At 38.3% G+C, this 26,475-nt stretch overlaps 1 protein-coding gene across 1 annotated transcript in view; it reads right to left on the reverse strand.

Moving 5' to 3' along the window:
* Window positions 1–342: 342 nt before the first annotated feature.
* Window positions 343–26,475, reverse strand: part of eRF1 (eukaryotic release factor 1) — a 323,744-nt gene continuing 297,611 nt past the window's right edge. Inside the window, exons 10-11 of the mRNA XM_090377890.1 lie at window positions 15,010–15,084; window positions 343–992 (exon numbers count right to left, since the gene is read on the reverse strand). Coding sequence (XP_090234016.1) covers window positions 913–992; window positions 15,010–15,084 — 155 coding nt within the window. The 3' untranslated portion in view covers window positions 343–912. The remainder of the gene's footprint in view (window positions 993–15,009; window positions 15,085–26,475) is intronic.

Below are 26,475 nucleotides of genomic sequence, written 5' to 3' on the forward strand. Positions count from 1 at the left end.
ATAAACCACTGGAGGAAAGGGGGAGGGGAACTGTCAGTAAGAAACTTAAGCAGTCTGATTTATATAAAACCATGTAGTATTGCTTCTTTAATATTTGAAATATCTTTTACAAAAACTTCATGCAATTTGTATAGATATGTGTAGATGTGGAAAAATAAGTGTTGGTTTTAAATTGTAGTAGACACAACAGAAAAAAAGAAAAATATTTTAATCCAAAGTTTGTTTTCATATTTTTTTATAACAATTATAAAACTTCCTTTGAGATTACACAATTTTTGATATTTCTAGCCTGCATCAGACTAGAGAAGAAAGTATTTTAAATTGGTTATGAAATGCCAAAAATTCGTGTGTGCTATATGATGTACCACTCAGTACTGCATACTGAAGTAACAATATTTCACTATACAGACAATACACATTTTACTTCTTCGATGCAGTTATCTCACTGCACCATTTATTGATAACAGGACCGAGCTCAACTGATTTCAGTGGCAGAGCTTGATGTTCTTTTCAAAACATTTCCTTAAAAGCCAAATAGGCACAATGGTTAACCTGTTCATTTATGGCAGATCGACTTTACCAGTCAAGGCTTAATTATGAAGGCAAATATTTGACAATTTTAGTTCATCTTTTAAGCAGGAAGGGTAGTGGGCATTATTTGTTCCTAAAAATATCCCATAACCAAGTACAGAAAGACTTTTCTGGCAGCAACCAGATTTAGATGTCCAACAGAGAAAGTGAGCATATAAAGCACTTTATTTTACAAACTGAAGCCTTCTATGCATATCACTCAACACAAGGTCCCTTCCATTTTACCTGAAACTTGATACTGAGGAAGATTATGCTTGGTTTGTCAGCTATGCATAACTGAACAACAGATCACGTACTGATCACAGTACGTCAGGAGGTCATTTACAAATCATCTAGATCAAAGTCATCTACACCATCATTTACTTCTAAGCTTTGGAAGTCAACTCGATAACGGAGGATACCTAAAATGAAAGGAGAAAAAAATTGTCAATTAATGATTCAGTTATGAGGAGTAAGTCATAGATTCAAGTCCGCAAACATTGAGAATGAAAGATGTTAATATATAAAATTATGTAAATTCTGCTGGGCCTAAGCCAAAGTTTTTTTTTTATCTCAGATCCAGAAGTTCAAATTATTTCATAATGTTTATTTTCTGTGTGAAGCTGCTTCATTTTTTCTTATATCAATTGTCACCAGACAACTTTAAATGATAAACAGTATTGTTACTGTTAAATCATCTTTCAGTGTATGTGGAGATTTTAAATTTTATATTGGAAACTCAAAGTTAAAAACATTTAAAGTGTGTAGACCAGCAAAATATTCTCATATTACTAGTAGCTATTTTTTACACTGTAAATTTAAAAGTCAATAACATCACAAACAGACATTTCTAATTCATTTTTTTTGTACTAGTAAGGAATAGTTAAGTTTTGTAGACATGCAATATATTTAAATCAGCGTTCTCTTTTTTAAATAATGTTTTAAAATACAACCCTTGAAGGTTTAAGGTTTATATGTGGAAGAATGTCAACGTTTTTTGTTATCAAAACAAAAAATAAATGATACTGTTCCTGATGCAAAGATAAAAAGTTTATAACTCCAATAGTTACGTAGAGAATTTTTTTTGTAAAAACTCCTTTCATTTTATCAAATTTTTATCTTATTTTTTATTATTATTATTAAAATTATTCACAGGGAAATACTAGATACTCAACTACAGGTTAGTGCATTAGCATCATGTTTCTATGTAGTGAATTACCAAAAATGGTAAAATGGCATAGTTTTTATTATATCTCATATTTGTTGTTTGTTATTTGGTTTTTAGGAGCATTAGCAACTAGGGCCATATTGCTCTGGAGATATGCAGTGGTCATTCCCTGACCTTTCTGCATCCTCCGTATTTGGTGGTCATGGGATCGAACCCCGGTCTAATCAAGAAGCGTGTGCTACACACTGCTGCTCCTGCCCACCTGGCTACGGAGGCGCCATCTCATCTCATATTTGTGAATATTTTCATGAGTTGCCTCAGTTACCTGTTACATTTAATTATTCGGACACTTTTCATGCCTTGCGAAGGATGTCATGTAAAAAACACGGTCAATGGTACACCCAGTCAGATGACTAAAAGCAGTAAAATATGAAACACATGCATGTGTCTATAATGTGGACACTTGGATAAAATATGTTGTACATATTTTATATGTATTGAATGACTCATCTCTAACTGCCCTCTTTTGAATGGAATCTAGAAGCCTGAGACAGGTTTTGGGGACACCACTCTAGATGTGGGAATAATATTCCATGGTAGGGCTGATTTACAATTTGTTCAGAGTAAGAGTGAAGAGAAAACTTGGTTTTTTAAATGCAAAGGAAGCAATATTTGTAATATGCTTATGCCAAGAGAGATTAGAAGTCAGGATAATTCTCAACAGAGATATGATCGTGCCTAGAAATAGGAATGTCATTGAAGATAAGCATAGGAGAAGAATTCTTTTTGCGAGATAAGACAGTACTGAGTTCAGGATAGAAGTCAGGAAGGATTGAAATCAACCAAGTTATCTTTGCCCTACTGGAGATCAGAATTTAAAGAATTGGTAGCAGATATTTGAGAAGTTGACGCTGCTGGGGGCAGGGCAAGGTTTCTCGAACTGGAAGGTGGAATGCAATGTGCTATCAACAGCAAAACTATGGATACGTTTCTGGTCAGTGGAAGGTCACTAATATACAAGAGGGAGAAAGAACTGAACAGGAGCAGCATTAGTGGAGAAGTTAGAAGACAGAGAGCCATCTACCATTACCTGCAGTGAGCAGTCAGAAAGAAAACTTAAGAGTTCTTATCTGTTACCCCAACTGGACGTATTATCTAGATGTTCTGGGGGCAAAGACATTTCACGTGAGCGGGTAGCTAATATCAGGAAAGAGAGCCTAAAAAACTTCAAGGGTTGTGTTAGGGTTGTTAAATATACAAGAACAGTAAATCTTAATTGTTTATACAGTAACGTTAGAAGTGTCGTCAATAAAATGAGTGAATTCGAACTGCTGGTTAAAACAAGTAACGCGGACATAATAGGGCTTACAGAGACGTGGTGCCACCCGGAAATTGGGGATGATGAGTTTCAGTACGGCTTGTATAATGTATTTAGGAAGGATAGAGTAGATAGAAGGGGTGGTGGGGTAATGCTTCTTATCAGAAGCAGCCTGAGTGCGACTATAGCTTTCCCGGATTCAGACATTTCACATGCTAGTATAGAGTTTGTATGGTGTGAGATAGTTGGAAACAAAGGTAGAATGCGAGTAGGAGTAATCTACAGACCAGGTGATTGTGAAGATTATGACAAAAGCCTCTACATGCAAATGGAATGGGCAAGTAAGTGTCAATGCCTTATTATGGGTGATTTCAATTTGCCTCTAATTGATTGGAGTAAATGGAAAGGAAACTCGCCATGGGGAACAAAATTTTTAAATCAACTAGATGACTGTTATTTGTATCAACATGTCAGGGAAAGTACTAGAGAAAAGAATATCCTAGACCTCATCATCACACATGAATCAGATGACATAACAGGGCTGACAGTAGAACCAGTAGCAGGAAGTGATCACGGAGTTCTACGGTGGATGATGACGAGAGAGGTAGCAGAAGTAAAAGGCAAAGGAATGGGTTTTAATTTCAGAAAAGGAAATTACGATGCCTTAAGGTACTACATGGCCTCTATTAACTGGGTAGATATCGCGCTGAGAATGAATACAATTGAACTGTGGTACGCTTTTAAAACATTAATCACAGATGCCTTGAATGCGTATATACCATTAAAAAAAATACTCCACGAGAAGGGTTCCAAGTTGGATGAATAGTGAAGTTGCAACATTACTTGAGCAGAAAAAGGTGGCATGGAAAGGTTACAGAGCAATAAAAAGTACTGAAGCCTATAACAGCTACAAGGTGATCTGTAATAGAGCCACAGAAAAGGTCCGACAGGCAAAGGCAGTTTATGAGAAATCACTAGCAAACAGAGCAAAGAGGGGGGATAAAGAATTCTTCACATACATAAATGCCAAAAAGAGCAGGACAAACCAGATCGGACCATTACGTAAGGGAAAGGGGATAGTAATAAATACACCAGCTGCCGTTGCAGATGAACTCAACAGTTATTTTGCATCGATATTTACAAATGAAAAGCCTTTTGTGGCAATGGGAAATTGTGGGAGCGAAGTTAAAAAATATGTAATTAATGATATTGAAATTTCGCAAGATTATTTAATGAAAAAACTTTCGAGCCTACAGACCAGTAAGGCTCCTGGAGTTGATGGAATATACCCTATAATCTTAAGAGAGAGAGGCGGCAAGCGAGTGCATTGAACCATTGAGGCTAATTATGCGAGCATCACTAGACTCTGGGGAGATTCCCTTGGATTGGAAAAGTGCAAATGTATCTCCCATACATAAGGGTGGCTCTAAAAGTGAAGTTGGAAATTATCGACCTGTCAGTCTGACTTCAGTAGTAGGGAAAATCATGGAGGCAGTGATCAAGGGTGGAATTCAGGATCATTTGGATCGAATTGAAATTCTCAAGGATACTCAGCATGGTTTTGTAAAGGGAAAATCATGTTTAACAAATCTGGTTCGCTATTTCGAAAGGGTCACTCACGAGCTGGATTTAGGGAATAATTTCGACATTGTTTATTTAGATTTCAGCAAAGCTTTTGACTCAGTCCCACATGAGCGGTTGCTTTATAAGCTGGAACAGGTTGGAATCACTGGGAAAATCCTTAGATGGATAGAAGGATGGCTTCAGGGCATGAGGCAGAGGGTTGTGATAAATGGCTATTCCTCAGATTGGGTTGATGTAAGAAGTGGGGTTCCCCAAGGATCAGTATTAGGACCACTGTTGTTTTTAATTTTCATAAACGACATTGATGAAGGGATAGAGGGCGTGATGTCTAAATTTGCAGATGATGTTAAAATTGGTAGAGTAGTTAATGATCACTGTCAAGCTGAGCTTCTTCAGAGAGACCTAGATAGACTTCAAGAATGGTCAGAAAAATGGCAGCTGTGCTCTAATCTAACAAAGTGTAAGGTATTACACCTGGGAAACAGTAATCCCAAAAAAACTTATTCACTTGGAGTTCAACTAAACCCAGTACTGGAGGAAATGGATTTGGGTGTTACGATACGGTCAGACATGAAATTCTCTGAGCATTGTAAACAGGTTGCAAGGAAGGCCCATGGTGTTCTATCGATGATCTATCGAACTTTTGCAAGTAGAGATAGGGACGTGATAATCCCATTTTATAAGGCTTATGTTAGACCACACTTGGAATACTGTGTTCAAGTATGGAGACCGCACCTAAAGAAAGACAGAGCTTCTTGAAAGGGTGCAAAGAAGGGTAACTCCCCTGGTGAGATTGGCAAAAGGGCGTCCTTATGAAGAAAGACTTCGAATATGTGGGTTGCAGAGTTTGGAAACTAGACACCTTAAAGTAGATTGGACTGAGGTGTTTAAGGCTGTGAGAGGCATCAGTAAAATGAATGAGGACAAAATTTTCAAGATTATAAATGATGCTAGAACTAGGGGACATAAATTCAAGTTATGGGGGGAAATGTTTAGATTGGACTGCAGGAAGTTTTATTTTAGCCAGCGAGTTATAAATTACTGGAATAAGTTGCCTTCATGGGTAGCGGAGGCTGATAGTTTGGGGAAATTCAAAGGTCATCTGGATAGTACTTTCAGGTAAGGGAAGCGCATAGGATGATAGGTTTAATTTCCTTTTTATTTATATTTTATTTTATTTTTTTTATTTATTAATTATTATTATTTAGTTATTTATTTTTTGTTTTTATCATTGTTTTGTTCGGATTTTTTTTTTTTTTGGCTGGTGCAGCATAAGCCATAGGCTTTCTTGCACCATGCGGCCGTTACTAATACTAATACTAAAAAGGAGCTGGCAAAGCATAAGATGGAGGCTGAATTAGAAGACCTTTATGCCAAACACAAAGTTACTCTGGTAGGATATTTAAGAAATATTCCCCTGCCTTGTTTTGTATCTTTCTTTCTGCTGTGAATTCTGCATTCCACCATGGTTTTGGAAATGGTGGAAACTGAGTTGATGCCTTTGGAATTGCAATTGCCGCTGCTTGGACAATACTTTCTGTGACGTACTTAGTGCATCATTAATTGGCTTCTGGTTGGCCATGGTGGTATTAAACATTGTCAGATGTTTGAAGGCATTACAGTCAACATATGATTGCCTTCCACAGTGTCATCCTATATGAGTGTCATGGTCTCCCACTGCAAAAGGTGGATTATCAAGGAGTGATCACTACTGTAAAGGTTTTTCTTCAACCTTCCATGTACACATTACACACAGGATGGAGAAACTGAACTGATGGAAAGATCAATGGCAGTAAACATATGGGTAGTCATGTGTATTAGAGCCCATATTTAAAGAGCAAGATTCTTTTCAAGTATATGCTCCATAATCCATTCCCTTCCAGTGATGTCAGTAGCACTCTGTGGGGTAGCACTTGAAATCCCACAGTAATATAAAAGGGGGACAGCAACTTGCTTGATGAGATCCTCAAGATCTTGCCTTGGGAATGCCATTCCCAGGTGGCAAATAGATCAAGCAGATAGAAGGAAACCTATGCAGAAATTTAAATGTGGACATTACTTAGATCTGCTAGGTCAATCTGTGGGCTTCCAAAGTCCGAAGGCTTTGCTTTTCTCAGACTGTTTTATCCTGTTTGAGGAAGTATGGACATTGTCCAGTGTCCATATCTTCCTCCAAAAAATATTCAAAGTCCGCATCCTCATTTGTTTCCCTCACCTCTATCTCCATTTTTTTCTTTTGTTGTGAGAAGCGAGTCAGGTTTTTTGGTCTTCTCTGTATTATTTGGTTTAGTTAGAAGTGGAACAGTAAGTGGCATTCACATAGAAGTGGCAGCTGATTTGAGTATTTTGTACTGGCTTTTGGGTGTTCAGTAAGTAGCATGCAATGCAAGCAAAAGGTTCTTTTGGCAGGATTGTCATATCAGTTTAACTGAATGCTTCTCTGCAGCCGGCTTTGCTTTGTCATTGTATTTCTTTTTCTTGTTTGGCATGCCCTTAAGTGCAGGGCGCTCACCTTGACACAAGTGGGTTTGGTGGCTGTGGTCTTTCGCACTGCACCAAGCATAGGAAGATGCTCCAATTCAGGCCCATATTTCTGGCATTTAAGACATTGTAGTGGGTTTGGGATATGGCCTTAATGAGCTATCACTCTAAGAAGACACCTCTTGATGAATTTAGTGTTCTGTGTGGTGCATGGTATTCCTCCTGTATTGACATTCTCTGTTTCTCTTTGATTTTCTAATAGGGGCCACAGAATAAAAAATATTATCAGGATTCGTGGAGATTATTTTTATTTTGGTTCAGTGCCTGGGCACCCCACCAACCATGGTGCCCAAATAGGATGCCCACTACTCGGCAAGCAATAAATGCACTCAGGAGTAGGATGCCTGGACTACCCAGACACCATACCCACATCACTTTGCCCGCTGCTTCAACTAGATGGGTGGTCCTGTGATGGTAATTTATATGCATTGACACAGTTGTCCCTTGCAGGTGAACGTGCAAGGGACAACTGTGTCAATGCATATAAATTACCATCACAGGACCACCCATCTAGTTGAAGCAGCAGGCAAAGTGAAGCAGCGGGCCCCCCTCAACCACCATGATCTCTCCTTACCAAGTTTCCATGTGTCGCAGTGCTTGGCAAACATGGTCTAAGAACTGATCCTCGGGGGCTCAACTTCACTTCTGACATTACACCAGTCTGAAGAATATCTATTGATCACAATCCTCTGCCTTCTGCCCTGCAATCCATCTTAGAATCTTTCCAGTAATCCCAACACGTACCAGTTTGTACTGTTCAAGATGGGTATACTGAACACAGAACTGACTTCCAAAGGTTGCCAAATTTGCTGGATATGAATTCCATAGAACATCTCTGGGTTTCAACAGAACAGGAGTTTGGATCCTCCACCATCAGAGACTATTGCAGAGCTACAGGAAGTAATCCTAGCATTGAACAACATACTTCCTGCAACATACAGAGGCTTTATAGAGTCCACGATGTTGTACACTGATACTAATCATAATACTGATACTGATACTAAGAGTAGGAAATCGGAGGATTTACATAAGTAGCACATGGTAACGCATAGAAAAAGACAAGTTAGGAATAAATTAAGGGATGTGCAATTTGTCTCACAATTGGGGGTGTCCCCCAATTGTAGGGATATTGAAGACATCGTTACTCAGACATAAGGAGCAGAAAATTCGAACACTGGGAGTTAAAAAATGTACAGAGAATGAAAGGCATGGGTGGAAATTATGCACTTAGTTTAGTTAAGAAGCATGTGGAATCTATATCTAGTGGAAGTCTGGGAAGGGTTTAAGTCCAATGTTCAGTCAATTTAGTGTGTCAAGCACTAGGAAAACAAAAATGACAGTAGGACTGTGTTACAGGCCTAACGACTGAAGAGTAATGAATGAATACAGATTGTGGTGGACCAGTAAATCAATGTCTTATGGAGAAATTTAACTTTTTAGATACTGACCAGAATGTGGGTTAGTCATTCACACAATAGTAAGACGTGGATTTACTGGATGACTCTTTTCTACTCCAGCATGTTAGAGATGTAATGAGAAAGTGATATACTTCATCTGATTACCAGCAGCAACTCTTCATACATTAATAATCTGCAAGTAAAAGAATCACTGGGGAGCAAGGATCACAATACACGAGGTGGGAATTACTTATTGTCAAAGGGAAGGGCTTTTGCAAAGGTGACTACAATGGTCTCAGTTTTATAATTTTGTGCAGTGGGATCAACTGATGACGTTATGAACAGCAAATTTCCAAATGGGAAGCATTCAGAGAAGTAATTGTACAAGCCTCTTACTAGGTATTTTATACAAATTAAGAGATACTGTTCTCTTAAGAGATAAAGTAAGGAGTAGCCCTTAAAAGATGTCAGATGAAATTATGACACTCATGGCAGAGAAGAAAAATCCATGGATGCATATAAATTATCAGGTGATACAGAAGCCTACGATAGATACAAATAGTCTGCGATGAAGTCACAAAGGTAAATTATGAGAAGTCTTTGGCAAAGAAAAACAGCGAAGCTTTTTATTTAAGTAAAGAAAATTTTACTAAAAGGAATGGGTTTAATCACACTGGTCCACTAGACAGTGGTTTAACTGTCAATGACCCTGCTCAAATTGTTGACAAAAATAGATATTTTGCATCTACACTCACACATGAGGAATTCTTTACAGAAGAGGATGCCAGAAGTTAAATTCTAACAGGGAGCTAACTGATTTTGTAATAACTGAGGAAAGGAAAGTGAATATTGTGATTTTGTGAAAGGAAAGTGGGAGAGAAATTAAAGTTAAACATAACAAAAGGCAGCTGGTGTGGATGGGAACTATCCAATTATATTAAGGGAGGCAGCAAAGGAGGTAAAGCACACCTTCACCCATATTTCAGGGAAGTAAATTAGCTACTATGGTTTTTATATCAACTAAGAGATACCATTCAAGGCAGTCTTACAAACGGATGTCAGAAGAACTGATGAGACTGGTGGCAGAAAAAAAAAAAAAAAAAAAAAAACACGGAATGCATATAAATTATCAGGTGATATGGAAGCCTACAGTGAATGCAAACTAGTCTGTCAAGATTAGTTTGTATTCAGAGTGGGTTAGGAAAGCTAAGGCTTTGCATTCTGGAATAGAAAAGTAGCAAAGACTGCTTTATATTAACAAATTAATAGATCTTTTGCATCTACATTTGCATATGAAGAAATTTTCAGAAATGGGAATGTTAGAAGCATATCAAATTCTAAAAGCGAGCTAAATGATTTTTTGATAACTGAGAGAAAAGTGGAAGTCAGTATTGAAAAGCTAAATGTAACTAAGGCACCCGGGGCAGATGAAATCTATCTAATTATAGTAAAAGAGGTAGCAAATGAGCTAAGCAAACCTTTAGCCATAACTGGGAGCGCATCCTTGGATTTAGGGGAGGTCTTTATAGACTGTAGATGTCCAAATGCATCACAATTCTTCTGCTCTAGGGATAATGATGGTGTTACTGATTAACCCCTTCATGGATTATCTGAGATATTTCGTTTTTAGTTTTAAAAGTTATTTGGAACTACATGAAATACCAGAAGCAAACAATAATACCTCCAAATTTACGATTGAAACATTTTCTCTGGCATTTATCTGGCTGATTTTTCATTAGCCAGATAAATCCCGAGATTTCTTGGGATTTTCTTATGCCCGGCAGCAGACGACTGGCTTTCATTTTACTTATATTTACTTATTGTACAGCAATGTCAGAACAGTAGCGCACATTCCTATGTGCCACCAGTAAGCAAAATAAAATGTGCCATCCTAAATGCTGAATACTGATAAGCGTTAACCAATTAGAAAACAATATCGAAAAATATTGTGCCACTCTCTTGAACCTTGCCTATCCACTTGCAGCAGCCATGTGTTAGAATGTAGTCAGTTCATAATTATCACTTGTGGTGGGAGGTTACGACTTGTGCATTCCGCTTGATTTTTTAAATTTATTTATATAATGAGTAGTGAAGAGTGTTTTTCTGTTCCTTTCTTTTAACTCAAGTGCTAATTTATTAAAAAAATCTGTATAATTTGCACACTTTTTGGCATACACGAGATAGCCCAAATGGGTTAATTACTCGTGTATTTTCTACTAACAAATTTATAAAAACACAAAAAAAACTATCAATGAGCATTCTCGCATGATACATACTTTTAATCTGTAAAATAAAAAAATTCCGAGAAGGGTTGTTGTTTGGTTTTTAGGAGCATTAGCAACTAAGGCCATATTGCTCCGGGATATGCGGTGTTCATTCCCTGACCTTTCCGCATCCTCCATATTTGGTGGTGACAGGCTCGAACCCCGGTCTAATCAAGAAGCGTGTGCTACGCACTGCTGCTCCTTCCCACCTGGCTACGGAGGCGCCTCCGGGAAGGGGTTAAAGAACTAATGACGTAACACCATCTATACAGGAATGCAATGATCTGCCAATCTCAGCAAGGATTTGTTAGGGGATGATACTGTTTTTGACTAGCAGTCTAATTGGCAATGATGCAGTAAAAAAAAACCGGATACAAAAGATAATTTTATGGATAAAGGGATGGTTGAACGGAAGATGGTAGTTATCAGTGGGCAGTGTTCTTTCTGCTCTACTGTTATTAGTGGAATTCTCCAGGGAGTACTTTCCTAGCATTGTTTTCAGTATTTATGAATAAGCAATGAAGGTATATTAGGCTTAATATCTATTTTGTAGATGATACGAAGGTTGTTAGGGTGGTTACAACAGTAAAATTAAATCATTGTTAAACTTCAACTGCCACCCGAAAAGTGGCAATTTAAGTTTAACATCAACAAATGCAAGTTACTATACGTGGGTAGCAGTAAACCCAGATTATCATACCAACTGTGCAGTACCACAGTGAGGGCTGTAGAAGAAAAAAAAAAAAAGAGAGAGAACTGGGGTAATTGTGCAGTCAGACATGAAGCTCAAGGAGTAGACGGGGTGCTTAGCTAACTCATGGGGGTTCATTATAAATACAGTTGAACTTGGTTATAACGAGCATGGAAATAATGAGATCACGGCTGTAAAGAACAAAAAGCCATAATGATTTTAATTTACGCATACGGTCAGTCCTCGTATAGCACGATAGTTGTGTTCCTAGAAACCTTCGTGCAATATGAACAACAGGCCCTATGGGAAAAATAGGGTTAGGTGCCGACCACCCAAGATTGAACACACATTTGTAACCAAAACATTAACAAACACAATAAATAATCGTAATAAAATACTTACGTATTTTATTACGACTATTACGTAATAAAATATTGCTAATTCTTTTGCTTCTATAGTAAACAAACTTGTTTTTTGTTTGATTTTTCTATCCAAACAGATGACAGCCGTTCCAATTTTTGTGTCTTTATCTAATGGATTTTAATTACACTGAGTTGTTCCTGCTATGAAAGTTTTTTTATTTTCTCTGCATTCTCTGTAATTCTCGGCGATGCCTCATTTAGGTCTGTAGCACGTGCAATATCACATGGTCTTTTATTTCGCTCAAAGCATTTCACAATTTCATATTTTTTCTCTATCGACAGAGGCGGACGGGCCATAAGCCTTACCAGGGAAACCCCGGTGGGCGGGAGGCCGGTGTGATTTTGGCCATAAACGCTAGTATGAGGCCACTATAAATTTTCCCAGGTAAGAATTTTTGACCCAGTCCGACTCTGTTTATCGATATTGCTTTTCTTTTTCTCTCTGAATCTGTAGTGTCTTCACCAGGACGCTTCCTTTTCACACCTTTTAAGTATTTTACTCATTTTTAGGGAATAAAGCAAAATTTCAAAACGAGAAGGCACGCTTGATACACTTGATACAATAAACAAAGATACCAAGCACGCTTGATACAATAAACAAAGCTGCACATGTGTAGCAACTGAATAAACAACACCGTAAATGCAGAGATACACTATTAATTAACACCTCACATTTTACTAAAGCACATTTCTAGGGGTTACTACCATAAAACAATAAATTTCCAGTTACGTTCCTGCTAGTGGAATCTGTTATAAACTGGTAGTAAACTCGATCTAACTGCATTTGCAATAATACCAATAGCTGGAATTGTGTGGGTTTTTACGTTATTATGGTGAAATGTGTTTCCCCTTCGCTGATATAAAAAACGTAAATACATTTTCAGAATTTTCTCTTCATTCCTATCGTGTTGCGTTTGGTTGGGGTGATTCTGCATTCGACTGCCATTTCTTGTAAACACAAAGGCGAATCGTGCATAAGCGAATTCGGTTCGTGTTATATATGATATCGTTACCCTATTTATAAATCGTGTATGATCGAATTCGTGTAATGTAAACACGTGTTATACCGAACAAATTTTGGTAACTATGCAAACGTTCTTAACTACTCGGGATAAAAAAAAAAAAAAAAAAACCAATTCTTGGAATAAACAAAAATGAAAAGGGCGACAGCTTTTATGACCACCCGCATTGCACCAGATTTAGCGGCTGGTTTATGTATGACCTTGTGAAACGGTGCTCCGCTTGTTGCATTACCCACAGAGAAGTAAGGTATGTTACTACTCTGTGGCATTATCCTATTTACAGATTGTCTTGTATTCACTGAACCATAAATTTATTTCGGGACTTCTAAGAATGTTGTATGCAGATAACTATGATTTTAAAGTAAAATCAGTTAGAAACGAAGCCTTCCTTCAGAATCATGTCTACTAACAAAAGAAAGTGTCTCTCGATTCGTGAAAAAGTCAAAATTATTCGTGAGTTAGATATAGATAGAACATGGTGCAAAAAATGTTGAACTTTTTACAAAGTTTTCTTTGTCCTCTTCAAGTGTATCGACATTGTGGAAGATAAAGAGGTTTACACACCAGCACTAGAAAAGAACATAATTGAAAAAAAAAAAAAAAATAGAAAGTGCAAGGTTACAAACATTGATGAAGCATTGCTTTAATGGTTCACCACACAAAGAAGTGCTGGATTTTCAATAGATGGTCCGATCTTGAAGGCTCAAGCGGAAAAATTTGATAAACAATTAGGACGTGACAATTTGCACCGTTTATGCAAAAATTAGTGAAGAATGATCCAATAATGGCAAATGAATGAATTGACCGTGTTTGGGCAGAAATCAGGAAAGATTTCAATGACGAAGACATCTACAACAGTTGTACTACTGCAACAGGATCTAGAAAATTTTGGGCAGATGGGCTGAGAAGTGGCAACTGAAGTTTAACATTGACAACTACAAAGTACTGCCCAAGTAACCCCAGAAGAACGTACGACTGTTTGGTACTACACTTAGGGTGCTAGAAAATGAAAAAGGCCTTGGAGTAATTGTGCAGTCAGATATGAAGTTTTCTGAGCAATGCAGACAGGCTGCCAGAGCAGGTCATGGGGTATTGTCAATGACATACAGGAATTTTTCTAGCAGGAAAAAGGTTATGACACCTCCTTTCCCGAGTTGATGACAACTTATTAACTAGTGGTCTTCCTACAGAGAGTGAAATTGTAGGTGTAAATGCAAAGACAATGATTGTGATGATGATATGATGACAACTGAAAGTGAATCAAAATCAGTGCCGACACAATCTCACAAGCTGAAGGTGCAATAGACATATTAGTCAATTTTTTTGAAGGAATTGAGGCAAGTAATGATAATTTTAACGCGTTGAGTGTTTTAAGGGGAAACTTAAGAAATATCAAAGTGAAATCTTTAAAACAAACATCAATTTTAAGATTCATAAATAAAGACTAATTTAAATCATTTTTATTATTAAGTGTATGGTTTTAAAATTAGACAAATAAATTGTTTCTTATTAAGTGTATTGTATTTATTGTAGTTATACAAGCATATTAATAACAATAATATGTAGGTATACACTTACATATATTATTTTTTTCTCTCTAATATTCCTTTTGTTTTTTTTTTTGAATCTTTTTTATAAAGTTATTGAGAATTTCAAAAAAAATAAATAAATAAAATAGGCAGTAGATTTAACTCATCACTGATATGAAGTGTTCATTGTTTAACAGCCCCAGGGGTTCCCCATCTCCACTATCAAGGATATAGCAAGTAATGGTTATAATGAGGAAATTTTATTGGTTCCTTGATGCTCGTTATAACCATGTTAGACTGTATATAGGCATTTTGCTAGCAGGGATAAGGAGATCATTATCCCACTGTATAAGGTGATGGTTAAGTCACATCTTGAATTTTATTTATAAGTCACCTATGCAAACATGCATAGATGACATGACAACAATGATCTTGTGCAGCCCTTAAGGTTATTAAGTTTGGCCACCACTGCTATATAACTTAAAAATATATATAATCCTTACCTCCAATTCCACCAAAACCTTTAACAAATTGTGATCCTTCTTGTGATCTATCAGTTATAATTTCCAATGTTGCCCCTATATAAAAAAAAAAAAAAAAAGAAAAATGCTATGAAGAAATGAATTTGCAAATGAAAGGAAACAAAAATCAGATTTAAAATTGAAAACTGCTGTAAGTACATAATTTTCATTATTGAAATAAGATAAACACAATATCCCATCACTAACTGAGCAGTATTTTAATGAAAATTTCAATTCAGTAAAAATATTTCCAATTCACAGGTGGTTTCCACCATTTTAATAGTTTGTAGGTCACGAATTAAATAGATGGGACTAAAAATTCAGTATAAATTAATTTTAAAGTCTACCTACCTATAAAATAAAAGAAAGTGCAAATCATGCACAATTAGTGTAGAAATAATAAACACAAATTTGGGATCCAACAGACATGTCTAAACCTTACTGTACCACATAGTATAAAAAAATATCTGCACACCACTTCTCTCAACACAGCATGGGACAGGCATCGTGGTGAGAACCAATATTATTTCTTACATTGAGGGTATAGCTTTAAAGCATTTTCATAGGCTGGCAGCTAGTCCACCGGAGCAAACCTATTGTTAAGTCTCTAGGTGACATCCAAAATCACTGAGTGCATAATCTCAATGCTTCTACGACAGCTCATGACTGGAGAGAATTCAGGGTGTGTATGCAGGGATACTGTGGATGCCACTTTGCCATGGAACTAGGTATATTCTTGCTGTGTGTGTGCAGTAAATAAAAAAAAAATTTACTTCTACATGTGATTTCCCATAACCCAACTTTTTTTTTTTTTTTTACTTCATCTACACCAATGCATCCAAATAGTCTAACAGAACAATTGTTTCACAAATAGACAGTCTCAATTCCAATCTCAATAACATCCATTTATACCTGCTATCTGCTAAGCCCCATTTTCTTATTCTGATAGAATCAAACCTCAATTATTGATTTCCTCGGCCACTGCTTATCTCGGTTGCCCTAATCATTTTCTCTTATTCGTTTCACTTTAAACACAGTGCTTATGCATATGTCTACTCAGACATTCTTTGACCAAGACTTCCTATTCTGGAGATAATACCTTTAAAGTTAGTTCATCTGTTACCTCTATCTTTATCTCAACTCTGTATATCACTCTGAACTTTTTTTTTTTTTTTTTTAGTTCATTGATTCTGAAACCCAGTTTTCTCCAATCTACCTTTCCTAAAATTGAAGTAATTCTCCTTGGTGAATTTAATGTTCACAACTCCAACAAGCTTCAATTTTCTAGATGCATGGCTCCAGCAGTTAGAGACAGACTTCTGTGTTTGCTAATTGCCTTGCACAGAGAAACCACAATAAATGTCCATTAACTAACCTTTCTGATAATATAAGAAATACAGATTACATAGAAACATTTTGTTCTGGTGCTCAGTGGCTCCTTCTTGAAGGAAATAAGTACAACATAAGATTACTTGAAAATTAAAATTTAACTACAACACTTTTAAGCACAGTCAGAAACAACGCACTGAAGCCAGATGAAGACAAAGGAGAGCTGTATCCTTGGAACTTTCTAGAAGCTCCAGCTCTGCAGAGTTCCTAGAATGAACTAGCACAAAGGGTGTCCGGTAGGGCTTACAATACCAGTCAAAATCTTAATACCGGTATTTCAGTATTTTTAATTTATGGAACTGAGATACCAGTATTCTAAAAACAAAACATTTTTCTCAATAAATTTTGATGACAAAATAGGTGCAATAATGGAAAAAAAAAGTACTGCAATTACTTGATTTCATGTTTATTTAAAACTTTTATTACAATAATAAATATTCTGAAAAAAATTATTATAGAGTTAATCTAAAAACAAAAAAATACATATTCATACCACAAAGTTTAGTTATGTTCAGGCATCCATACTACCTGTCCGGATAAAGTGAGCTCTTAAGAAACATAAGCAATCAATGGTGTTATCGTTTAAACTGGATCTAAGTTTGGTAAATATTTGATTATCGGCACAAAACACCCTTTCGGGTTCTATGCTGGTTGATGCTATTGTACTGAGATAGTTGTAGACAATCTCAGTCCATATTTTCTAAGCTTTTTTTTAGCAGGAATAGTTAGGTATTTCATTAATTGCTGACTCAAGTTTATCTTTTAAAATCTCATTAGAGTCAAGCAATTTCTTATTTTGGAAAGAATCTGCAGAACACTGGATGTTCTGTTCCATGTTGGTCTTCCAAGGTTGAATTCGGTTCGTCATTTTCTGAAGGAGAAAGGGGTTAATTAAGCAAAGTAAAATTTTCACTATACTATTATTACTGAGTCTAGGAGAGAGAGAAAAGAGTGGGGATAAGGAAAGAAGAGAGCAAAGAGTGCAGATAAAGAATTCTTCACAAATATAAATGCAAAGAAGAGAAAGACAAATCAGATTGGACTCATATGTAATTGCGTAGGATAATATTAGATACCCCAGCTGATGTTGCAGATGAACTCAATTACTTTGCATTCATATTAAAAAAAGAAAAACCCTTTATGTCAATGATCACATGGGAATGACGTGGAAAAATATGGAATTAATGATACTGAAAATACCCTATAATCTTAAGGTAGGTGGCAAGTGAGTATTGAATCATTCAGTGGCGTATCCAGGTATCATCGTAAGGGGGGGGGGCATGGCGACCAGACTTTTGAGGTTTTTTTTTTAGAACACCTTCTGCATTCTGTTTCTTTAATTTCAAATTTTTGGTTGGGGAGCATATGCCCTCTCTGCCCATTAGTTAGACCAGCCAGTCTAACTTCAGTAGCAGGGAAAATCATGGAGGAAATGAAGGGTGAAATTCGGAATCATTTAGATAGAAATGGAACTCTGGAGGATACACAGCATGGTTTTGTAAAGGGAAAACCATGTTTAACAAATCTGGTTAGCTATTTTGACAGGGTCACTCGTGAGCTGGATTTAAGAAAGAATTTCGGCATTGTTTATTTAGATTTCAGCAAAGCATTTGACTCCGTCTCACATGAACGGTTATTTTATAAGCTGGAACAGGTTGGAATCACAGGGAAAATCCTTATATGGATAGCAGGATGGCAATAAGGAGAGGGTTGTGATAAATGGTTATTCTTCAGATTGGGTTAATGTAAGAAGTGGGGTTTGCTAAGGATCAGTATTAGGACCACTGTTGTGTTTTATTTTCTTAAATGACTTCGATGAAGGGATAGAGGTGTGTTGTCCTAAATATGCAGATGATGTAAAGATTGATAGAATAGTTAATGGTCACTGCCAAACAGAGCTTCTTCAGAGTAATCTAGATCTAGGGATGGTCAGAAAAGTAGCAGCTATGATTTAATTCAACAAAATGCAAGTTCTTATACCTGGGGAACAGCAACCCCAAAATAACTTATACATTAGCATTAGTAGAGGCATTTGATGCAAGAAAGCAAGCTTATGCAGCATCAGCCAAAAAAAAAAAAAAAAAAAAAAAGCACTTCCACTTCACCCCTCTGTTCGTTCAAAATACCTGCCCAGCTGAGCCTTAAACTTATTTAGGCTATCAACTTCCACGACAAGGGATGGAAGTCTGTTCCACCAACCAACCACTCGCTGGCTAAAGGCAAATTTCCGCACGTCTATCCTACATCTGTCTTTCCTCAATTTGAATTTATGCCCTCTCAGGTGATTATTCTGAGCGAGAGGAAGAATCCCATCAGCATTTAGCATGCTCAAACCATTCAATGCTTTATACACCTCTATCAGATCACTTCGCTGGTGCCTAGTCTCAGACACTGTAATTTGCAAAACTTAAGCCTTTCTTCGTAAGAGCACCCCTTTGTTCCATTCACTAATCTTGTTGCCCTTCTCTGTACTCGTTCCAGCAGCTCTACATCCTTCTTGAAATGAGGCCTCCAGACCTGTATACAGTACTCTAGGTGTGGCCTGACCATTGCCTTATACAATGAAATAATCACCTCCTCATCCCTGCTGGAAAAATTCCTGTATATCATTGACAATACTCCATGAGCTACTCTTGCAGCCTGCCTGCACTGCTCAGAGAACTTCATATCTGCCTGCACAACCACCCCCAAGTCCCTTTCATTCTCTACCACTGTCAGTGTAGTACCACAGAGTTGATACGTTGCTCTGGGGTTGCTGTTTCCCATGTGTAGTACTTTACATTTGTCAATGTTAAACTTCATTTGCCACCTCTCAGCCCATCTGCTCAACCTTTCCAGATCCTGTTGCAGCAGCCTAGTGTCAGTAGTGTCCTTGACAACCCTGCCAACCTTTGTATCGTCTGCAAACTTGGACATTAAGCGTGATATACCATCATCAATATCATTTATAAATACAGAAAACAATAATGGACCCAACACTGAGCCCTGAGGGAGTCCACTAATAACATTAGTCCACAATGAGCAGTGTCCATTGATTACCACTCTCTGTCTTCTCCCCCTCAACCACCCCTTTATCCATAGCAGCAATTTGCCTCCAATGTCACACTGCTCCAATTTGTGTAGCAGTCTTCCATGTGCAACAGTATCAAAAGCCTTTCTAAGATCCAAGTATATAATATCAAAGTTATTCCCTGCATCCAGTTCTTTTGTGACTGCATCATAGTATCCAATCAAGTTGGTCAGGCAAGACTTCCCCTTAACAAAACCATGCTGTGTCTGAGCAATAACTGAAGTCTTGTCTAAATGATCCTGCAGTGCTTCTTTAACCAGTGCCTCCATTAATTTTCCTGGAACAGAAGTTAAGCTCACAGGTCTTTAATTACTTGTGTCAGCCTTTGATCCTCCTTTGTGAATTGGGGTCACATTTGCACATTTCCAGTCTATGGGTACCTCCCCTGAGTCCAAGGAAGCTCTCATAATTATGGCTAAGGGTTTGCTTACTTCCTTTGCTGCCTCCTTTAATATAACTGGATAGATCCCATCCACCCCGGGTGCCTTTCTTGTGTTTATCTTCAACAGTTTCTCCTCCACTTTACTCCCAGTTATTTCAAGATTCTGTAGCTTACTGCTAGAGTTGAATACACCTCTGGCATTCCCCTTGCTGAATAACTCCTCATGTGTGAATGTCGATGCAAAATATTCATTTAGTTTGTTAGCTACCTGAGCAGGATCATCAACAGTTGACCAATCAATATCAAGTGGACCAATCTGATTCATCCCCTTCCTTCTAGAGTTTACATAAGTAAAGAACTCTTTTCTGTTTTTCTTTGAATCCCTTGCCAAGGATTTCTCGTAATCTGCCTTCGCCTGCCTAACCTCCTTTGTAACTTGGTTGCATATCAACTTGTATCTATCATAGGCTTCTGTGTCATGTGTTAATTTGTAAGTATCCCATGCATTTTTCTTCTCTGCTCATTTTCTTCTCATTAGTTCATCTGACATCCATTTTGGCCTAAACCTTGAACAATATTTCTTAGTTGGTATGTAAAGCCTAGTAGCTTCCAAGATAAGTTCTTTGAATGCTTCCCATTTTGAATTTGCTGGTGGTAACATCATCAGTTGGTCCCACTGTATAGAATTTAAATACTGTCTCAGTCCATCGTAGTCGCCTTTACGGAAGCAATAACCCTTCCCTTTACCCCTAATGGTAGTTACCTCTTTGAGTAAATCCCACTTCAGCACACTGTGATCACTGCCACCTAGTGGTTCATTTATCTGCAGATTCTTAATGCATGAAGAATCACTGCTGATAATCAAATCAAGAGTATTACTCCCTCTAGTTGCCTCCCGAACATGCTGATGTAGAAAACAAGATGTAGTTCAACTACATCTGGTGTAGTTGAACTGAAGTCAGTAGTGGAAGAAAGGGACTTGGGAGTTACGATATGGTCAGACATGAAATACTCAGAGCATTGTGGACAGGTTGCAAGGAAGGTCTTATCGATGATTTATCGAACAACTGCTAGTAGAGATTGATTGATTGATTGGATTTTATTGGCGCATCAGCAACTTGGGCTATAATGCGCCAAAACCTTGACAAACATTCAGTGACCTAATGAATTAGGTCACTAAGTCAGGATATAAAAACAAGTATAAACTATAAAATACAAAAATCAGTAAACAAGTAACAATAGTAAATGTTAAAATAATGAGATTTTTTTTTTTTTTTTTAAATGTGTGTAAAAAGGTTTACTGATTTTAAGAAGCTGAAAATAGCAGACACATGGTCATTGTCGGATAAAATCTGACTGAGTGTATACAGCTCAGTCAGATGGTTAAAAGCGGTAAAACGAGCATTTCTAAAACTGGTACAGTTACATAAAATATGTTCAATGGATAAAATGGTGTCACACCGCTCGCACATAGGAGGGTCATCAGCCCTCAGCAAAAAGGAGTGTGTAATATGACAGTGTCCTATGCGGAGCCAAGCAAGAACAACTTCCTCTTTGTGATCCCTGCGTAAGTTGGACCGCCAAGGATGGATCATAGGCTTAATTTGACATAGTTTGTTTGTAGTAATCAGTCGATGCCACGAATCTTGCCACTGAGATTGTAAGTTACTATGGATCACTTGCCTGTAGTCTGTATAGGGGACTAACAGGTCAAGATTATCCGTCAGGGCTGCTGATTTGGCTGCAGTGTCAGCCAAATCATTTTCTCTAATCCCAACAGCAGTAGCCTTTGTATAGGCAAGTGCTGTTTTTAGCTCGTGGATAGTAAATGGCCCATTATATGGGTGGGAACCCTTCGATGTGAACTTAAGGGCCTCATTTTCAGTCTTGCACTTTAAGACCAGAAACTCTGGGGAGTAAGATGACGTTGCAGAGATGTTAGAAAATGTTTCCCCAAGAGCATTGGCTATTGCAGTAGAGTCTGCAATAGTACATCCATTATATTCAAGGACCGATGAGGGGTGTGCTGTGTATTTTCCCTTCATTTTCCGGATTTTTTCCCAGACCACCTTAGTACTGGTCGTCTGGGTAATGGATGATGTGAAATGGATCCACGATTCCCTTTGACTCTGACGGCGGATCTAGCGTGCTTTGGCTCGGACACGTTTAAAGGCTAATAGATTGACTGTGGTAGGATATCTTCGAAATATCCCCCAAGCCTTGTTTTGAGCCTTTTTAGCTGCTGTGCATTCTGGATTCCACCATGGCTTTGGAAATGGAGGAAACTGGGTGGATGTTTTTGGAATTGTGGTTGCAGCTGCATGGACAATATTTTCTGTTATGTACATAACTGCATCATTGATAGGCTCCTGACTGACTGTAGAGTTGTCAAATTTTGCCAGGTGTTGAAAAGCACTCCAGTCAGCTTGATCAAACTTCCACCGTGGTAACCTGACAGGAAGACAAGGTCTCCCAGTAATTAAGGTGGTTATCACGGGGAAGTGATCACTTCCATACAGGTTCCCTTCTACCTCCCAGGTAAGTGAAGAGAGAAGAGAAGGCGAGCTGATAGAGAGATCAATGGCAGAAAACGTACGGGCAGGCATGTGGAAAAAGGTGTTTGTTCCCACATTAAGAAGGCAGAGGTCATTGTCAATGAGCATACGCTCTATGACTCGTCCCCTTCTATTAATGCTAGCACTACCCCACAGGGTGTTATGTCCATTAAAGTCCCCAAGAAGTAAGAAAGGGGGTGGTAACTGCATTACGAGATCATCAAGGTCTTTCTGGCAGATGTCAGTACCAGGTGGCAAATATGTAGAGCAAACGGTTAGTAAAAACCCCACTGTTATTCGAATTGCTACTGCCTCTATGCTGGTGGTAAGTTGCAGATGCTGAAAAGGGGTATGGTTGCCCACAAGGATTGCGACTCCTCCATGAGCGGGGCTATCCCCAGTTCTATCCTTGCGAATGACAGTAACGTTGTGCATCCTGGGGTCATCATTTGCCTTTAGATATGTCTCCTGTATGCAAAAGCAAGATGGTTTGTGCTTTTGCAGGAGTGCCTTGATGTCTTCTGCATTTTGGCGGAATCCACGGCAATTAAATTGTAGGAATTTAGCCATTATTTTGGCTTGGTGGGTCCATCAGGCGGCTTCCGAGGTGCTGAGGGCTTACTTTTATCAGTCTTGGGTTTATCTTTTTTGGGGAAGAATGGACGCTGTCCCGTGTCCATTTCCTCCTCCGCAAAGAGTTCCAAGACTGAATCTTCGGGTACCTCCTTCTGCTCCACATCCATCTTTTCTTGGGTACTAGGGGGCACTTCCCCTTTTTTATTCTTTTCTTTCACAGTTACCTTTGGAACTTGTGGAGCATTAGGAGGTACCGATATAGGAGTGGCAGCTGATTGGTCCTTCTGCGCAGGTTTTTGAGAACTTAAAAGGTAACGCGCGATGAGAGTGAAAGACTCCTTTGGAGGAATGGTCATGTCCGTCTGAGTTCTGACGGAACATCTCCCTGCTACCTTCTGGGCGTAGGTAGGTTTCTTGATATTCAGGGGTTTGACCGATTTCCTTGCCTCCTGGTATGATATATTTAGCTCTGCCTTCAGCCGTTGAATTTCTTTTTCTTCTTTCCACCTCTGGCATGCTCGTGAATAGGCCGGGTGTTCGCCTTCACAGTTAATACAGGTGGGTTTTGCGGATGAACATGCTATTGTTTCGTGGTCCTTTGCACCGCATCGAGCGCATGCAAGGACTCCACGGCAGGCCATTTGAGAATGTCCATACTTCTGGCATTTAAAACACCGTAAAGGGTTCGGAACGTATGGACGCACTGAACAGTTGATATATCCAGCTTTAATCTCGTCAGGAGGTTTAGGAGAGTTAAAAGTCAGGATAACGCTCCTGGTTTTAACAATTTTTCCATCCCTTCGCGCAGTAATTCTCTTGACGGCAATGAATCCCTGTGGTTTTAATTCGGAGCAGATTTCCTCCTCGGTTACGTCGAGAAGGTCCCACTCCGAAATGACACCTCTAGATGAATTGAGTGTTCTGTGTGGTGTAACTGTTATAGGGATTCCTCCGATTGATGTTGTTCGGAGGAGATGTTCAGATTGCCTGTCATTTTTAGTTTCAATTAAGAGGTCTCCAGAATGAAGCCTCTTAACTGATTTGGGTTAATTCGAGGTGAGCGGACGCGCTTAGACAGGGCTCCTCAGTTAAGTGGTTTACTTTTGGATAGTGCTTTTAAATATTTGATTTATTTAGATATTGTTGGATTATTTTGTTATAGGTTTTCCTGTAACTGTTTGATTTTAATAATATTATATATATAATTTTTTAAAGTTACTTTCATTGATATTTATTTAATTTTATAATGGTAGTTACGAGATCTGCCTTAAACACGTCACAGGGTATCGTGACTCACACGGAAATAGCAGATGGCGATTTACGGGTGAGTCATGATTTAATCCGTTGTGGAACCTGTGGAATGTTTTCCAAGGTCGACCTGGTGACTAATCCTAGCTCACCTGGGGATTCTTTTCTTTGTGATCGATGTAAGGAGTGCACCGATCTTAAATTACAATTTGGTGCACTGAGGGAACAATTTGAGTCCCTGAAAAAACGAGTGCTTGCCCTCGAAAATAATGCATCTGGGAGCTTGTCAGGGACTCAAAACTCCAGCAATCTACCAAGTGATGCACACCCGATTCGAGCCTCAAAACAGAAAAACCAAGTGCAAACTACTCTGGTTAAAAAGGACATTGTATTATTAGGAGACTCCATTGTCAGGGAAATGGGGAATATTTTTTGTAATAAAGATAGGTGGAGGAGAACCAGGGTATGTCTGCCGGGAGCAACTATTGATGATGTCACCAACAGACTGTCAGATTTTAAAGGGGGTAAAGAAAATATTATTATTCATGTGGGGACAAACGATATTAAACGTACACGATCTGACGATTTGTTGGAAAAATACAGAACCATGCTGAGGAAATGTCGCGAGCTAGGCCATAATGTCTATGTGTCTGCAATTCTGCCCAGACACGATAGGAGGGATTATATGTTAAGAGCCTTGTGGATTAACTCAAGACTTGAAGGAATCTGCAAGGCTTTAGGGGGTAAATTTCTATCAGCATGGCCCACACTTGTAGGTAGAAGGAATTTGTTTTGTAGAGACGGGATACACTTAAACAAAGGTGGTGCAAAAGTTTTTGCCAGTATTATTGAGGATACCTTAAAGGTTCAGGGAAACTGCTAGTTAGGGGGGATGTGGGTAATACTGACACGCGTTTATCTGATAATATTGGTCAAAGTAACTCTTGCACATACCTCAAGAGTTCTTATCTGTTACCCCAACTGGACGTATTATCTAGATGTTCTGGGGGCACAAACGTTTCACGTGGGCGGGTAGCTAATGCGAGGGAAGAGAGCCTAAAAAACTTCAAGGGTTGTGTTAGGGTTGTTAAATATACAAGAACAGTAAATCTTAATTGTTTATACAGTAACGTTAGAAGTGTCGTCAATAAAATGAGCGAATTCGAACTGCTGGTTAAAACAAGTAACGCGGACATAATAGGGCTTACAGAGACGTGGTGCCACCCGGAAATTGGGGATGATGAATTTCAGTACGGCTTGTATAATGTATTTAGGAAGGATAGGTTAGATAGAAGGGGTGGTGGGGTAATGCTTCTTATCAGAAGCAGCCTGAGTGCGACGATAGCTTTCCCGGATTCAGACGTTTCACATGCTAGTATAGAGTCTGTATGGTGTGAGATAGTTGGAAACAAAGGTATAATGCGAGTAGGAGTAATCTACAGACCAGGTGATTGTGAAGATTATGACAAAAGCCTCTACATGCAAATGGAATGGGCAAGTAAGCGTCAATGCCTTATTATGGGTGATTTCAATCTGCCTCTAATTGATTGGAGTAAATGGGAAGGAAACTCGACATGGGGAACAAAATTTTTAAATCAACTAGATGACTGTTATTTGTATCAACATGTCAGGGAAAATACTAGAGAAAAGAGTATCCTAGACCTCATCATCACACATGAATCAGATGACATAACAGGGCTGACAGTAGAGGAACCAGTAGCAGGAAGTGATCACGGAGTTCTACGGTGGATGATGACGAGAGAGGTAGCAGAAGTAAAAGGCAAAGGAATGGGTTTTAATTTCAGAAAAGGAAATTACGATGCCTTAAGGTACTACATGGCCTCTATTAACTGGGTAGATATCGCGCAGAGAATGAATACAATTGAACTGTGGTACGCTTTTAAAACATTAATCACAGATGCCTTGAATGCGTATATACCATTAAAAAAACATACTCCACGAGGAGGGTTCCAAGTTGGATGACTAGTGAAGTTGCCGCATTACTTGAGCAGAAAAAGGTGGCATGGAAAGGTTACAGAACAACAAAAAGTACTGAAGCCTATAACAGCTACAAGGTGATGTGTAATAGAGCCACAGAAAAGGTTCGACAGGCAAAGGCAGTTTATGAGAAATCACTAGCAAACAGAGCAAAGAGGGGGGATAAAGAATTCTTCACATATATAAATGCCAAGAAGAGCAGGACAAACCAGATCGGACCTTTATGTAAG

The sequence above is a fragment of the Mastigoproctus giganteus genome, chromosome 7 (genome assembly GCF_048544385.1).
Source record: "Mastigoproctus giganteus isolate SK-2022 chromosome 7, ASM4854438v1, whole genome shotgun sequence".
Classification (NCBI taxonomy): Eukaryota; Metazoa; Arthropoda; class Arachnida; order Uropygi; family Thelyphonidae; genus Mastigoproctus; species Mastigoproctus giganteus.